General features: G+C 37.8%; 1 protein-coding gene across 1 annotated transcript; it reads left to right on the plus strand.

Moving 5' to 3' along the window:
• The first annotated feature begins 3254 nt into the window (after positions 1-3254).
• si:ch211-156j16.1 (uncharacterized protein LOC564557 homolog) lies at positions 3255-15290 on the plus strand. The gene is made up of 4 exons (XM_038305968.1): positions 3255-3638; positions 10083-10511; positions 10610-10718; positions 12874-15290. Exons 1-4 carry the CDS (start codon positions 3575-3577, stop codon positions 12878-12880), a joined length of 609 nt encoding a protein of 202 aa, XP_038161896.1. The 5' UTR covers positions 3255-3574; the 3' UTR covers positions 12881-15290.
• Positions 15291-16067: the final 777 nt, after the last annotated feature.

Here is a 16067-nt window from a genome sequence, read left to right on the forward strand (position 1 = left end):
AAGTTTACTGTCAGCAGAAGCTGTATTATCTTCATTTCTAAGCACATAATAATGCTTTCACAGACTGTCTGCTGTTTCTCACACATTGTCATTCTAATCAAACACTCTGCGTGTAAATAGTGAGGTGTGACACCTTCCTCCATGCTTGTCAGTATCGCCTGTAAAGGTAATGTCATACTTAAAAAAGGGAATTCTGTCTTGCAAAATCTCATGTGCCACGTGTGTTTGTACCCTTGCAGCTTTGTTTGCAACCATCTTTTGCAATTGATACAGCACTTCATCTTTTATCCCCTTTTTATAAGGTCTGAGCATACAGAGAGAGGGATCTTTGTCACTCACCCTAAAATCAACTTTTTGCTGATAGACAGTATAAGCTGGGCCCATAGTTGTTATTTTTTTTTGTTACAATGCATTTTGTTTTACATTTCCATGTTTTTTAGTTCACAAATATTTGTCTCCAACCTATCTGAACAGTGGCTATTGCAGCTGAATTTTAATATTTGCTTAAACGTCGCTCATACAGGTTTTATCATCATAGCCCGACATTCTGCCGTTTTTATTGTTATTGTTATTTTTTTTTTAACAATGTTACCTTATTTGAAGTAGGTAAACAAAACATAAATGAATAATTTTAAATATTGACTGATACCACAGGCTTACATTGTGATTTTTTTTTTCAATACCATCCAAAGGTTTGTAAGCAGATGTCAAGTCAATCAACTAATGAAAACAAATTTTTCTACATATATTTATTTTTAACAGTAAATGTCCCTTTCAGTAAGCCTTAGTTTCATGTATATTGACCCAGACTTTTAGTCAGAGCCACCTGAAAGAGTCCGGTTCACCCAGGATGGCTGAGAACACCATGTCTCAATGGGGCCGGCTTCGGTTTGCCATGCATGTTCAGATTCCTTTTAGCTTTCAGAAGGCATTATATGTTTTTCTTTAATAAATGGGTTCCAGGCCAGAATTTAACTTTCTTTAGATTTATACCCAGTTTTCTGATGTATAGCGTCCTAAGCTAAGCATCTTTATAACTGTGGCAAAAGTGCATAGAATTTCTGAGCAGAATGAGAAAGTTGAACAATAAATGATGAGACTCAAATTGGAAAAACAAAGAGCAGGTTTTGCACAACACTAAGCTGAATCTTGTTAATAAAACAAATACAATGTTTTTTCTTTTCTTTTTGCAGAACAAAAAATGGACAAATGCTCTGGTTTGTTAATTGTGATGTTCAGTTTGTCTATGTACAGTTAAGTATTGTCTCTGATTTCCACTATTGTACAGCTTCTTTAGGCTAAAGACAAAAAAAAATAAAAATACAAGACAAAAACAAAGAAGTTATTTCTAGTTACATTTTGAGCTCTCATATTTCCATCACTGAAATATCAAAACTCAAAGTGTTACTTAAGAGGTGCTTGGTTATTAATGAGTTGGTCACAAAGCTATCATGGTAGGGATAAATAAAAAGAGAAATACTCCTCATTGCCATTCAGTGCTGTGTTAAAATGACCAGCATATGTATATCCTCTTTGTTTGTATGTTGTTGTCTTTGTAAATAACTGTGGTAAATCCTCTGTTTGCCCTTGAAAAACACAGACTGATAAGAAAAAGGCTGCAAATGGAGACAGTATTTTGTTACTTGTCCTTCTGGATTTGCATCATGTACATAATTTCAGTATATCGTAAAAAAAGTGATCTAGAAAAACAAACAACAACAGCAATGAAAAAAAAAACTTGGACTGGCATAATGTGTGTCATAAATATGTGTATGGCGGTTAAAATATGTTAAGTGTTTATTAAAATGTCACAAGCCATTTTTACTGCGCTAAGCCTGCGTCTGCTAACGTTATTTCATCAGCTGTCACTGTGGGTGTGTGTGTGTGTCTTAACTGGAGGCCTGCATCAGATTTGGGTGATGGTAAAGAGGCCTTCCCAAACCATTTTGTTTAATTTCATATTAATATTTTCCATTAATCATGTAGAAGAATTTTTATACAAATGTATAAATAAAAACAGATTTTGTGGCATTTTCAAAGTCAGAGCTCCTTAACCCTGGGAAATGTTTCCTAGATTCCTTTTTAGAGGCAATCATCTTAGACAAAGTGAACTCTAAATCCCCCACAGGTATAGATAAATATTAATTGAATTGGAGTTAGAAAGCTATATGGGGACATTTTTCTAAAGTGCCTTGAAAAAGAGGTTTCAGATCGCCAAAATGAATATCTGACTGACACCAAATTAAATCATTAAAATTATGATTTATTAAATCATGTCTTAATTGTCACTAACAACACTTTTTGGTTCAGTTTTACCCTGGTACCATAACTGCCATGCCTGTAGGATTAAGAAATAACTCATATAAAAGCTGCCTGACAGGTAGGTTTCTAACAAATATAAAGAAATTCAGAAAATGTGAAAAAGACACAGAGTTGTGTCCACTGTTACACAGGTGGTGTTCATGATTGCTTTTATTTTGGCTGTGATTGTTTTGCCTGTTGTAAAACAGAACTTAAGCGAAAACCAAGTATCATGTTTTTTTTTTTAAGAAAATGTTTTTCACCTGGCTTTCATCCACACTTGCAACTTGTTCTCCAATAGGTGTCAGCCAAGTGCCAAGCAACAGTTTGTCCTCAACTGCTTGTAAACTCAGCAGACCACCCATGTTTGCTTGTGTAAAAGTCCCAAAGTGTAAGGACTGCTTTAGAGGCTCGCTTTTATTTAGTAAAATCCTCCAGCTCCCGCTGCTAATGTGTCCTCTAAAGAAAACGAGTAATGATTTAAAGTATTTATGAAGCTACTTTGAAATTGGCATAATTACTATACTGTATATGTAGAGTATTATCTAAGGATTAAACATGAAGACATGAGGTGAAACTCTGCGAATGCCTGAATTTGTGTCATTAGTTTTTCCTCTTATTCCAAAAACAGTCTAGACTATAACTGTTGTAGCTTTTCACTTTTTATTTCATAACTAGAAGTTTTCTGTGATGTCTTGATAACTACCTCAGCTATCTATTACTCTATATAAACTGTTAAAAGTTTGTGTGCGGGAGTGTGTGTGAGTTACTGATAGCGCAGTAGGCCTGGCCTTGCATCTAGAGCAGGGTGCAGAGCCACGTACAGGGCTGGACCACATTAGCCACCTTACAATCTTTATTCAGAGGAGCCTCCTCCCAGCACAACCTGCTCCTCAAACCGCCCGCCCTACCACCAACCCAACCACCCACCTCCTCCCTGCTCAGTTATTCACCATCTTTTCTCACTCATGCTGTATGCCATTCCCTCCCTCTCCCTTCTTACACTTCCTCAAAGTGGCCTGAGCTCCTTTCCTGTCCTCTCCACATCCTATCCACCTCAACAGACTTTTACTCATTTTGCCTAAAACCTACCCTCAGAATTTATCTTTTTTTTTTTTTTTTTTTTTACCTTTTTTGTATTGTATTTTTTTTCACATTATTTTTTGTGAGGAGCTTCCTTTTAGTGTACATCCCTGGAGTGTGCGAGGTCTCTGACTTGGTTCTTCAACAGTTTTTGGCAGGAGAAAAGTGCGTAGAAGAATTTCCCACCACAATGAAAGTTCAGCTGCTGCTCCTGCTGGCCCTGGCCGGCCCTCTCTGCTCTTTCACACGTGCAAGTAAGTCTACTCTTTATCACAGTCCTGCCGTTAGCACACTCTGTCCCCCCTGTGTGCCCCAGTCTCCATGTGCCCTGCATACACCACTCTTTGTCTGCTCCAACCTAAGCTGATCTAACAATAAGAATGGGATGAAATGGAAACGAACGGGGCTTGAATTGTAGCTTTATACTGACACACTGATGCTCATTTTTATATTTACATTTTATAATATTTACATTTTTTTTTATTAAACAAAATTAACCCGAAAATGACATCTGGTACCTATTCTGTATTGCTAATTTTAATGTTTTTCTTTTGTTGCTAAGCAATAATTTCAGTGACAAATACAGTTGTTTCTTTTTGTTTAAGCCTCTCCTTCCTTTGTTATATTCCTGAGCTACATTCATGTTATCTTCTGCTGCTGCTGAGTCCAGACAACAGGAAGAGTTTGATTTTCTGCCACGAGAGGAAAGAAAATGATGTAATAGCGGGAGCTCAGCTGCCTCATGTCTGTAAACTCTTGGCACTGCTAAAGAGAAGAAAGGGAATATCCTTTGGAAGAGTCCCAAAGTAGTTTTCATACGCAAGCGGGAAAGGAGGAAGGCTAGGGGGGTGTGAACTGTAATGTACACTGCACATATGTCCCTAACGCTGCCCTCTTATACTTGAGCTTTTTTTTTTTTTTTTTTTGTTGCTTTATATGTCAACTCAATCTCTTCCCTCTTAATAGGACTATCTCTCAATTTCTTAGGTTTTTTTTTATTTGCCTTAAAGACAAAGAAAAAAACCCATGAGAAATAGTCGGCATCAGACGCCTGAAGGAAGTGTAGGGTAGGGCCCCCTGGTTGCAGTATTAATAGTGGAAGCCTATATATTTCAGAGGGTCATGTTGAAGGGAGAGGGAGCAGGAGACGTGCCCCACCCGCCCTTGTATGTTGGTAAACTGTCTGACTCGTCGCCCCCTTGGCGTTTACCCATCTTTGGTGGGGTGTCAAGCTTTAGCTACTTAAAATCCCCCTCTCACGCCTCACCCCCTTGCTGTGGAACACCCCCTTTTCTCCTCAACCCTCTGAGCCTTATGAGTTTAACCTGGAAAGAAAAGAAAATTTAACTCTCCAAATGTATTTTAAAAAGGATATGGTACAAAAAAAAATACAAAGTGGCTAACTTAACTAAGAAGCACTAGAATCCTGTAAAAGCTTACCTACCACACATTCCCTGCCCCTCTTCTCTCTTCTAATGAGTTCTGTCTGCCTCACTGGCCTTGAAACATCCTGATCACATCTGGCTACTGGAGGAAGAGGTCAGTTTAGTCGGATTCCCACTCTTAAAAGCGTCTCAGATGTGTCCTCATACTCCAAATATGAGACACACACACCAGTAACAGGGAAACATTAACGTATGACACATACATGGTATTTTAATTCCAGCTCAGTCTCACTTTGGGAAAGAAAAACTGCACAGTCATGCTTAAAAAATTTCCACAGACAGAAACATCTGTTTTAGGAATAGGAGACGGAGGCTGTTTTAGTGCTGACGTCCTCAGTCTGCAGCAGCTTCTCTATGAAATGTGAAAGGAAATTAACAAAAGGTAGCAGAGTCAGAGAAACATACAAACCTCTAACCTCTGTAAGAACGTCATCAGGGGCCAGGAAAATGCACACAAAAGGCAAACTGATGACAAAGAAATTATTACCTGGGTATTTGCTTCATTCTATGCAATTAAACGTCAGGAAGATAAACAATAGTTCAAAAAGGTTGCTAAGAAAACATTTATATTCAGAAGCTTTATTTTTTATTCATTTGGTTTCTTTTCAGAATAAGAAGGGTGCGGTTTTCTAGATGTTCTGCAATCAAACCTGCAGGGCATGAGAATAATGAGCAACTTGATTTGATGCCAGTTTCTGCCCTCGGTGATGAAGTCCAGATGGGACCTGCGCTCTGTCCTCTCTTTAGTCCGATAAAAAAGAAAAACAACAACTCTTTTGGGAGTTTGGAGCCTCATTGTGTTGAGTGGATAAGAGTGTCTGTCTTTTCCACTCTGGCCCTTGTGTTTAAAACCTCTAAACAGTATTGGGCGGCAGTATCTTCAGAGATGTCTCCTACTGGTTTTGTGGGGGAGTACTACCAGATAGGCCAAGTGTCTCTTTTTCTTCCCTCCTTCATTGCCATGAAAACATTTCTGGGCGCCAAAGGTGAACGCAGTCACACTCCCCTCACACCGTCTCTCCCTCCTGCACTGAGCTGTGAATTAACACGAACAAACATACATGGGGCCCTCGGAGGTAGCTGATTGTCTCAGAGGATGGTACTGTAGCGGCTACTCCCTTTGTTCTTGTCTCACTTTGTATGTTGTTGCATATCTGCTACACTCCATAACTTCAAGTATAGGGATTTTTTTTTCAGTCAGAAAGCAAAGCTCTCCATCTTCATAAAACCCTTCTTGTCCGCCTTGTCTTCTCTGCTACTAAATGAATGTTAGTAAGGCTTTAAATTAAACCGCTTTTTAATTTAATTTTTTTGTCATATTTACATCAAATAATTATTTTTAGGTTTAGTTACACATGCTTAAAATGTAACTAGGTATTAACCATTAAATACATAAATTCATAAGACTACAGGTTACCAATTGTGTTTATGTCCAAAAGATATTAATAAAAGTAACTTTAACTTTAGATCTTGGCAGTCACACAGATGTTGAAAGGGAAGCAACATCTGTAATATATTTTAATGCCTGAGCGGGTTTTAAATCAGACCTTCACCACAGCATTGAGGAGAGATACGCCTTCCAGAGTATTACGGTTCTTTTGTGTTTTCTGGGTTTTTGTTGATATGAGAGGACCAGTTTTTGCTAATACAGATTTATTTTCTAGCACTTTGCTGTCTAAGGAATTCAGTTTTGAGGAACAATAATATTGATGAAGGAAAACGATCTTTTTTAGCTTTTCTGTATTTGGTATTTGATGATAGTGGCATTTCCCACCCTGCATATGTGAGAGCATTCCTTTTAAATTAAGGACAACATTATTAACGAGTTCACATCTTTAGATTCTTCTACTGTCTTTCTAGCTGGCACAAATATATTTACTACAATCAATTTCTTAACTTGTGTTCTTCTGAGATTTTATTCATAAATTTAATCTTCAAGCCAGCTTCTTATGTAATGATATAGAAATGTGCTTCCTTTTAGCTTGTTACATAGTATTTTTTGTCTGCCAAGATGTTTAAGATTCTTTTCAGTGTTGCCAACGCTAAATGGGACTGTTCCTGTTGTGTTTAAAGATCAGATTGTGAGTTTACAACTTGCTGACACTGGTTTAGGCTGATGAAGCTGAAAAATATTCTGACTGCCTCAATCAGCCAGTTTCCCTTTAATAGCATGCAGCAGACCCAAAACGTTGGTATCTTGAGTAAAAGTTGTTAGCCAACTGCCTAATGCATCCATCTGAATATAGACATGGTGCTGGGGAGATAGCATGGAATTTTGATGTATTACTTGTATGTACTTGCAAATGTAATTCATCCTATTGTCCAGTTTATTAAAGTTAAACAAAAAACATTGGAGAAGTTGCATTTTGCAGTTTAGCTCTTAACAATAAACTATCAGTTCTGCTTCCAGGCCATATTCCCCGTAAATGGCAGTTCAGCCAACCAGATCCTCGCCAGTTAATGATGCCATCCATCACACATCACCAAAGGCCATCTTTAACTCCTCCATTGAGTCACACGGACCCAACAATAATCAGAAAGCATGCAATCATTCTTGAAACCTAGGAAAGAGGGCATTTGCTAACATTTCAGGAGGCATGTTGTTTCAATACAGAATTGGAAGCCAGTGGGTGGCTTCCAATTCTGCATTAATGTTACCCACATCAAATTGAGGTTTTTCAGGTTAAGGACTATTGTTTGTTGCACTTTTATATAGTTGTTGAACCTGACAAGACAGTTTTACCCAGTTATGCTTACAACCCATTGTTAGATTCCTATAATAGAACCAACCTCTCCTTTATCAGGCTCCTCTGGTGCCAAACCCATATATTTATATGGGCTGAATTTATAAATAACTTCTCTGGTTATACTCACCACTCACTGTACACTATCACCTAGTCGCACCCTCAGATATGATTATTTAATCCTGTTTTGTAGTTGCAATGACCAGGATGACTGAGAATTGTTGCATGTTGCCCTTTGGTTTCTTTGGTTTAAAGAATCGACAAAGACTCTTGGATAGGTTTCGAAACATTTTCAGAAAAACTGAGCGGTGGTTCAGTTGCCTCAAATTTAAACCCTTTAGTAGTTTAAATCTGCGGACATTCATAAAACAACAAGACCTACAACTTTTAGATGAAAAGATGACTGCTCTTGAGTCACAGTTGCCCACTCAACAATGCCAGCATCATGGTTATGTTTAAACAGCTGACAAAATTAAAACATCCTTTTAATGGTTTACTCAGATGTGATGGTAATTATCCAAACCTATTCTCAGCGGTTTGCTACTAGGCGTGGACGTGCTCAGGATTAGACGTAACTGTCAGTATTATACCCTAGACGTCTAAAAAGCAGAGAGCATTCAACATGACTTCATCTTCCCCAGCTACCTAGATTTGATTCACTAAGTACCCAAAAGAAGATCCCTCCCACCCCTGTGATTTCCTTTCCCCCTACCTTCTTATCTCCACCCTCCTGTCCAATGATTCAGCCCTTTCAAATATTTTTGGCACCAGAAAACCTATCCTCAGGGAGTGGCATGGTCACAGAGAGAGAGGGAGATGGAGTAGATTAAAAGGGGGAAAAAAGGAGAGGAGATGTAGGCTGCAACAGAGTTAGTCACAAATGCAGCTGCGTTATCCCAGAAAGGTTATTTTGGTGGGAAGGAAACACTACTCTGAGCTAATTGTGGGAACAGAGCACATAATGAAACAATTGTTAGAGGAGTTTAGGAGGGTGATTATACATAGTGCGTAGCCATACTCTGTGAAGCACAGACCATTTTATCATAATTTACAGACGGTACAAACAAACAGACTGAAGCCCCCCACCCTTTAGTGTACTGCTTCAGTGGGAACAAGCATGTTGTTATATTCGCCTGCCTGTTCCTTATAAAGCTGATGAAGGCCATTCAGGGCTATTCTGTTTTTTTTTCTTTTTTTTTTTTTCTTTTTTTTTTCTCATAATGAATTCCTCATTATCATCATCATCATCATTATAAATGTATTGAGCGATGAATGTAGTGGAAATGGGTGGATATTGATTCTCTGGGTTAAGTTTAGAAGATTCTTTTTAAGCTCACGGCAGAAAGAAAGTTTTGAGGGATAAGTTGTTTAAACCATATTTTTCCAGAAGAGAAGAAGGAATCTTTAAGCCAACTTTTTGTCAGTGGAAAGTAGATTACAGGCTGTAATTTTGGTGCCACTGTTGAAGGCTGGCTCCTTAATTTTCAAGTAGAGCTTTCCAGACTAAATTTTCAGTTGTGGCTGAAGGGATGTAGAACTTGGAGAGAGTAATCCAGCCCTATTGATGGGAAGTCATTAAGATGAAAATCAGGCCAGCTCATAGTCTTTATAAGGGATGTTAGTTGTCACAGTTTCAGCAAGACATATCGGCAGGACAAATAGCTTTTTAAGCTATGGAAATCCCCGCTATTACCTTAGATTCCATTATTATTAAAGGTTGGATAGAACTTGACGCTCAATGGTTTTGATATGAAATCTTTTTACATGATTGAAAACTCAAATTAAAGTGTCATCCTTTTCAAAATCGGCCCAAATTAACTCTCTAATACATCCAATTTTGTTTTATGTGCAAGTGCTCTTACAAGTTACATCATAAGCCCGTATTTGCCTCAAAAGTTAGTGTCAACAACCATTCTCCAACCGCCCTGACACTTCTTCCACAGGAAGTGAAGCAGAGGATGTGGCATTTCCCTAAACAGAGAAAAGATGCAAACATTAAAGCAGGAAGAGGGGTGGATCAATGGAGGGAGGATGCACATTCTATGAGGTTGTTGGGTTTGGCATACACACCACCTTTGTTAACTGTGCACTGATTTTGGGACGGTTATTACTTTTGGTGGCACCTTCTTCGGAGATCGTTGAACATCTTTGTTGAATGTCATTTTATTTTACCACCCATGTTTTATGTAAACAGTCCAAAGAGAGAGATGGAAATTAATCTGCCTGCTTCATTTACTTCTTGATTCTCTGTCTGGTGGTGATGCCAAAAGGTTACCATAACCAGATTTTATAATAAAGCGGTCTAGTTCTGTATTTTAAAGGCGGGTAATGTTCAAACATTACAAAAACACACATTTCAGCAACAACATTAAAAAGTCATCCTGAAGCCAGCATGTGACCACAGTTTGGATTGAACCTTTCTGTCTGTATCTGCCAGCTTGTCTAATGCATGGGAAAAAGATGTGAGCATGAATCTTATTTGGGATCTTTTTTCTAATTTCTACCTCAGGCCCCACATCAGTCCCCACAGATGTCATGAAGGTAGGAGAAGACATCATCACTGGTCCTCCTCCAACCAGTCCACAGGCTGTTCCTGTCATTACTGGTGGATCTGTTGCACCCAAAGCTTTTACTGAGGTCACTACGGCAGCAGAAGATACAAAGCCTACAACTTCTCTATTAAAGATGGTTACTGTTGCCATAACTGAGGGAGCCTCTACTGAGAGCACGATTCTTTATACCCAATCAACTTTACTTCCTGCCCAGGCAAGTTCACTGCCTCCCATCACTACTGCTGATCCCGCTCTAAAAACCACACCCTCTGCAGTGACAGACACCTTACCTTCGATTACCGAAACAACTTATTCTAACGCGCACAAGGAGGCGATAGATGGGACTGAAGAAAATGAGAGGATGGAAATTGAAGATGGGCAGGAAGGTGAGAAAAAAAATCCCATTTAACAGCCTGTGATTTAATAAAAATTATAATGAAAAATATGTTTTATAGATCTAAAAGAAATGGCCGTTATCTTTCAGAGGGCCTGAGCAGTGGACATATCGTAGGAATTGTGATTGCTGCTATTGTGGCAGTGGTCATTGTCGGTGCTGTGATCCTTTCACTGTGGAGAAAGATGGGCAAATACTCGTAAGTATATCTTCCCTCTGTGACCATATGTAAACAGTGTTGTGTTGAACCATTATTACTATTTGTTGGAATGATAAACTTCAACTCATTTTAGGTGATGGACAGTCAGGAAGTAGGGTAGCACATAAATGCGAAGTGGAACAAGAAGGATGCTTGACTTTATAGTGGAGAGGGCAGGTCTTTTCAAAAAATTCGCAAAAATCCTTCATTGTACCTTTAAGATTAATAATGTCTGAAAGCACACAAAAAAAATGTATATTGACAATTATTTCGCCAATATTTATTTAATAGATCATTGATAGCTAAACAAAAACATGATTAAATAGGATTATAAAAGTTTAATTAAAAGTTATGTGCAGTTTTAATTAAATGGTTGTCCTGAAAAAGCCTATCTTAAATGTGGTATATTTGTTTAGGAGTAGTATTTGTGATTGTGGGACTATGGTTGTTGTCCCATAAGTGACAGCCAAATTATTACTTTAAAAAAAAACTGCAAATAAGTAATGAATATTTTCTATCTTTACTTTATGTCTATCTCATTAATACCACAAAATACCATCAAATATTGCTCACTCTTCTTGCATTGGAGATAGAAACCATCGGTTTGTTCTGGATGCTTTCCAGAACTGTGGGGAATGTACGACTAATAGTTGTCTGAATAAACAGATTATACCAGAGCTGTCAATCCATACAGCTTCTCCACAGTTATTATTGGGTTTCTTGGTGAATTCTCTCATTGGTAGTTTTGTATTTGTGGCATCTATTTAAACTATTTGGATGCATACCATACAGTGTTTTATTGAATATTTACAAGTCAAAATATTGTTTTATACGGCAACTTTTTACAACTTTATCTCTGATCAGTGGGTGGCTTCCTTGGTCTTCACGATGCAGTAAAGTTCTCTAATAAACCTCTTAGGATTTTACAGAACTGTATTATTAACCACACAAAGTGGCTCTGAAATGGATATGAGAGTAATGAAGGTTGGATACAAGTAAAAGCCTTTTTTTTATTACTAAATTGTTTTATGTGTTTTACTCTCCCATAAAATAAAAAAAAAGTTTGTTGTTTGTGGTTGGATCTTGACAAAATGGTTTTAATGGTCTGTATAACTGTCCTTTTATGTAAACTACACAGAGCTCTGAGAGCAGGAATTACTGATGCTACTGGGAATGTTGAAAAAAAAAGTGCTCAGAGTCATCTCTTGCTTTCTCTAAAATGTTAAGCCATTACACAATCCCATTACATCATGTCCACTGATGTAATGGGGCTTGTTGGTTTGTGGTGATAAGTTGACACTGCCATAAATGGTCTAAGGTGTTGAACCTAATATATGAACAGTTTCCTCTAAATAACCGTTTCCACAGAATATGCCCTTCTTAATTAGAATACCATAATTAAATATCATACTTGTTTTTGTGTGTGTATGAATGTATGTGAGTAACAGGTTTATCAGGAGCAGAAAATCTGTAAAAAAAGATTCTTGTTTCCTTAAAGTTCTCCATTAGATTCTCTTGGCAAATGACCTAAACCCTACACCCGTTTTATTCTCATTGTAACAAAACATTCTGTCTCCCTGTAAATAAAAAAACAACCCTGACACCCTGGTGAAAGCTGCTCCTTTAACTGACATGCAGTCCCATGCTTCTAGGTGTAAAAAAAATAAGTATTCATGGTGACAAGGGACTCTCTCTTGGCTCCAAATTACTCTGTTTATTGACTCAGTTTCAATCTACATGAGCAGTGGTCATCACGCTGGCAGGTTTTATAATGACAGCTTGACTTAATCCTGTGGAACAGAGGGTTTGTGTTTGCCAGGAGTGGAGCTAAGAGCTGGAATAAGCCATTTTTGTTTGTTATTTTCAGCTACTAATAGTTCAGCTATGTTTGATTTCTTACCGTTATACTAAAAAACTGATGTAAGATATACTTTAAGGGAGTAGACAAACTAAAAACATATGTAACACCTTGTTTACTTTAAATTGTATTTTATTATTTGTATCTGCAGACAAGATATGTTCTTATGTATCTTTAAATTCACATTCCCATAAATAATAGACAATCACTGGTAAAGCAACTTTAAAATGAATTCAGCCTAATAAATTCAATTAAAACCACTTAATGGTTCTTGTTCTCTTCTTCTCTCTCCTACAGCCCTTGAGGAAAGAGTCCACCAAGCTACAGGAGTATGTAAAGTTCTGGGAATCCTAAACTACTGAACTGTGACTTTGAGTTTGATAAAAGAAAAAAGTACAACGCCAGAACGAAACTAATCTAACCTGGACTCGAAATGATGTGGGTTTAGTATATATATATCTATATATAGATATATATATATATATATATATATATACCACAGAAAAGAGTGGTGCACAAGCCAACATCTTTGTTTGCCCTGCTAACCTCCCTGAACTTAAGGAGCTACTGATGTTAGAAGCTCACTTTTCCTTTATTTTCCTGTAGTGAACAAAACAAGGGGACAAACAAATTGTGATGTTTTTTTGTGCTTTTTGTAGGTATTTAGTTGATCCAAGAGAAAAGAAACAATTATTTGATATCACGGGGAAAGCATGTATCTCCATTAAAGTGAAGTAACACAAAATTATTCAGCTTAAGAGAAAAGAGCATCTAAATGGAGTAGTGCGTTCAAATACTGAAGGAAATGGGGAGTTAAAAGTAGAAAATACTTTTACACACCCCCAGGATGTTTGTATATATATGTATATAAATATATAATGCATTGGAACTAGATAGGATAGAGCAAACAACTTTCTCATTTTCTTGCAGTTGCATAGGATAGCATTTGATTATATTCAAAATATGAACAGGCAATTATAGGACATTGTTTTACTGTGCTGTATAGGCCTCCTTGCAGAGTTCTTTTCAAAGTTTAGTTTGTCTCACTTAAATATTGCAATAAATTGCAATCGCTCCTTCATATCACTGCTGAGAATCTTTGTCCCACTGTTCAGAATTATTTTAATTCAGCAACATTGGAGTCAATATTCTGAAAAAAAAATATTGTTTAAAGTTAGGCTAATTGGATTTCAATAAAGACTTTGACTAAGCCTCTCTTCACTGGGGTGCGCTGAGATATGGACTATATTTCATGCATATGGCTTATATGCATGAAATCATTATTTTACTGTATAACATGGGCCGTTTGAGTTTAACACATTATCATTAATCTTTCCATCCGTTATGGCAAGTCATCTAGGTTCTGAAGTAACCAAGCAACATCAGACTGGGTTTTATGCAGCTACAGTATAACAGGAAAATCTTCTTCCAACAAAATACAATACAAAGTTTTTTGTCAAAGTCTTGTAGATCATTGAAACATTTCTTTTGGCAGTTATTTTTGGTCGGCTGTGTTTTTTTTTCCTTTTTTTTAACTGAGGCAATTGAAGGAGTGGTTTAGATGATGTTATTTGACCTCCTAAATGATGCGCTCTTTAATTATTCTTTGGTTTCTGGAAAGTTTTACCACTGCTCCTTGTTTTCTTTTAGCCTTCTAGAAGTCTGGTGGTGATCAGGTCTTGGTATTTCTAATGAAATGAACTTAAACTTAAAAAAAAACTGGTTGATTGGAGACAATTTATGATTTTCTAGGAGAAGAGACATATTTTATTTTTTCCCTTTAATAAATAAGATCATTCTAAGAAAACTACTCTCAGTAATGACCTGGATTGTTCTTATCTCACGTATTCTATGATATGGTAATTGCAATATTTAAATGTGACAAAAAAATAGAACTGAAGGAATGTGCAAGGGGCAAAAACTTTTAAGCAGCAGTGTTGTATACCAGGAGTTAGAACAGTTTCTAATGCAGCCAGAATACCGGACATGGCGGCCAACTGTATGAAGCACAGCGTGCAGACTTTGTTCCGACCATAGGCATGCTGTCTGAGGGTGAGCGGAGCAGAAACAGGAGCCCTCGTCTGCTGGAGTAACGTGACATTCTGCCCTCTTTAACACTGACACATTAAAACCTAATACATATCTGTGAAATTTAGCAGAAGGGTTTGTGCCACTGTTTCTGGTCATCTCTCTCTGGCTCAGAGGATTTAAAGGTTTTCAAGTGTGTTAGGAGTGTGACTTGACTGAAGTTTTTCAGCCAGCACCCGCTCCTTAAATATGTACTACAGGCTTTGGTGCTGTCATGGGTTGTTAGACGTAATAATAGTATTAGCGTATAAGGAGATTCATCTGTTTTTATGTTGCCAGAACAGCCGTCCAGTTATTTACTGCAGATTGCACACAGGATTACATTTCAAAGCTGCACTTAGATTTAGAGCTCAGTGTTAAGCAGGTATTTTGTTTTGTTTTTCCAACTGTAACTGTGCTAACTGTGTGTACAAATACTCTTATGTTACCCTACTTGCTTTTTAAAACGTGTTTATTATGTGCACTGAAAGAGGAGCGATGTTTAATGATTTAGATTTTAGACACTGCAAATGTTTGCAATGATATGTTTCTTCTGCTTTATTTTGTGCCATTTGTTTCGTGCAAAGGTTTTATTTAATTGCAGCATTTTCGTTCCTACCATTTCAATAAAAAAGAAAAAAAAATCACTAAATTGCTCATCTCCTTCCATTTCTTTTATAAAGTGACAATGGCTACAACTAAGCTCTTTGTTGACCAGTACTGTACTCCCCCTTATATGCTTGTGACCGTTACAGTCTCATGACACTTCATTTTTATTTCCAGCCAAAGTATACAGATGTTAACAAGTGGCTCAAGGCAAAATCTTCCCTGTCTCTGATTGGCCAATTCAAGCTGTGCTTCAAATTGGAAAGGGGGGAAAGAAAACAAAACCAGTTTCAAACTGACTGACAAGCATCACCAAATATGGAGAGCAGTACTGCTTGGGATCGTTAAGTCAGTTGGTCCCTCTGACAGTTAGGTGTGCTTTTTGGGTCATGTTGTGGAGTTTTTCATAAGGTGCTGTTAAGCTACGGCAAACCTCCAGCAGTGGACTGTGAGTTGCACAGAGATGCTCTATGTCTAGATCCCTGTCCTCGGTGTGGTTTTAGGCACCAACCCAACACCTCCCACCCCGCCCGCCAGCCTCTGCTTCACTGGCGAGCTTCATAATTCCCTTTAGCTCTCTTTCTGGGCTCCTGCTGCAGGGAACAATGGAGTCTTTTGAGAGTGGGCAAACGGAGAGGCTCTATGAGCCATGGCTCGCTCTCTCCTCACTTCAGCAAAGGGGGGAAATTCTGTGCGTCCCTGCAGGGTGGAGTCACTTCCTGGGTGGGCCCTGCTTACATCATGTGCTTTTATATTCACACACACAGCATACAAAATGTCCTAATAAAGCTAAAAGTATTGCTCATGAAAAAGAACTA

This window comes from Cyprinodon tularosa, unplaced genomic scaffold, assembly GCF_016077235.1.
Source record: "Cyprinodon tularosa strain WSP-4 unplaced genomic scaffold, ASM1607723v1 ctg57, whole genome shotgun sequence".
In the NCBI taxonomy this organism is placed as follows: Eukaryota; Metazoa; Chordata; class Actinopteri; order Cyprinodontiformes; family Cyprinodontidae; genus Cyprinodon; species Cyprinodon tularosa.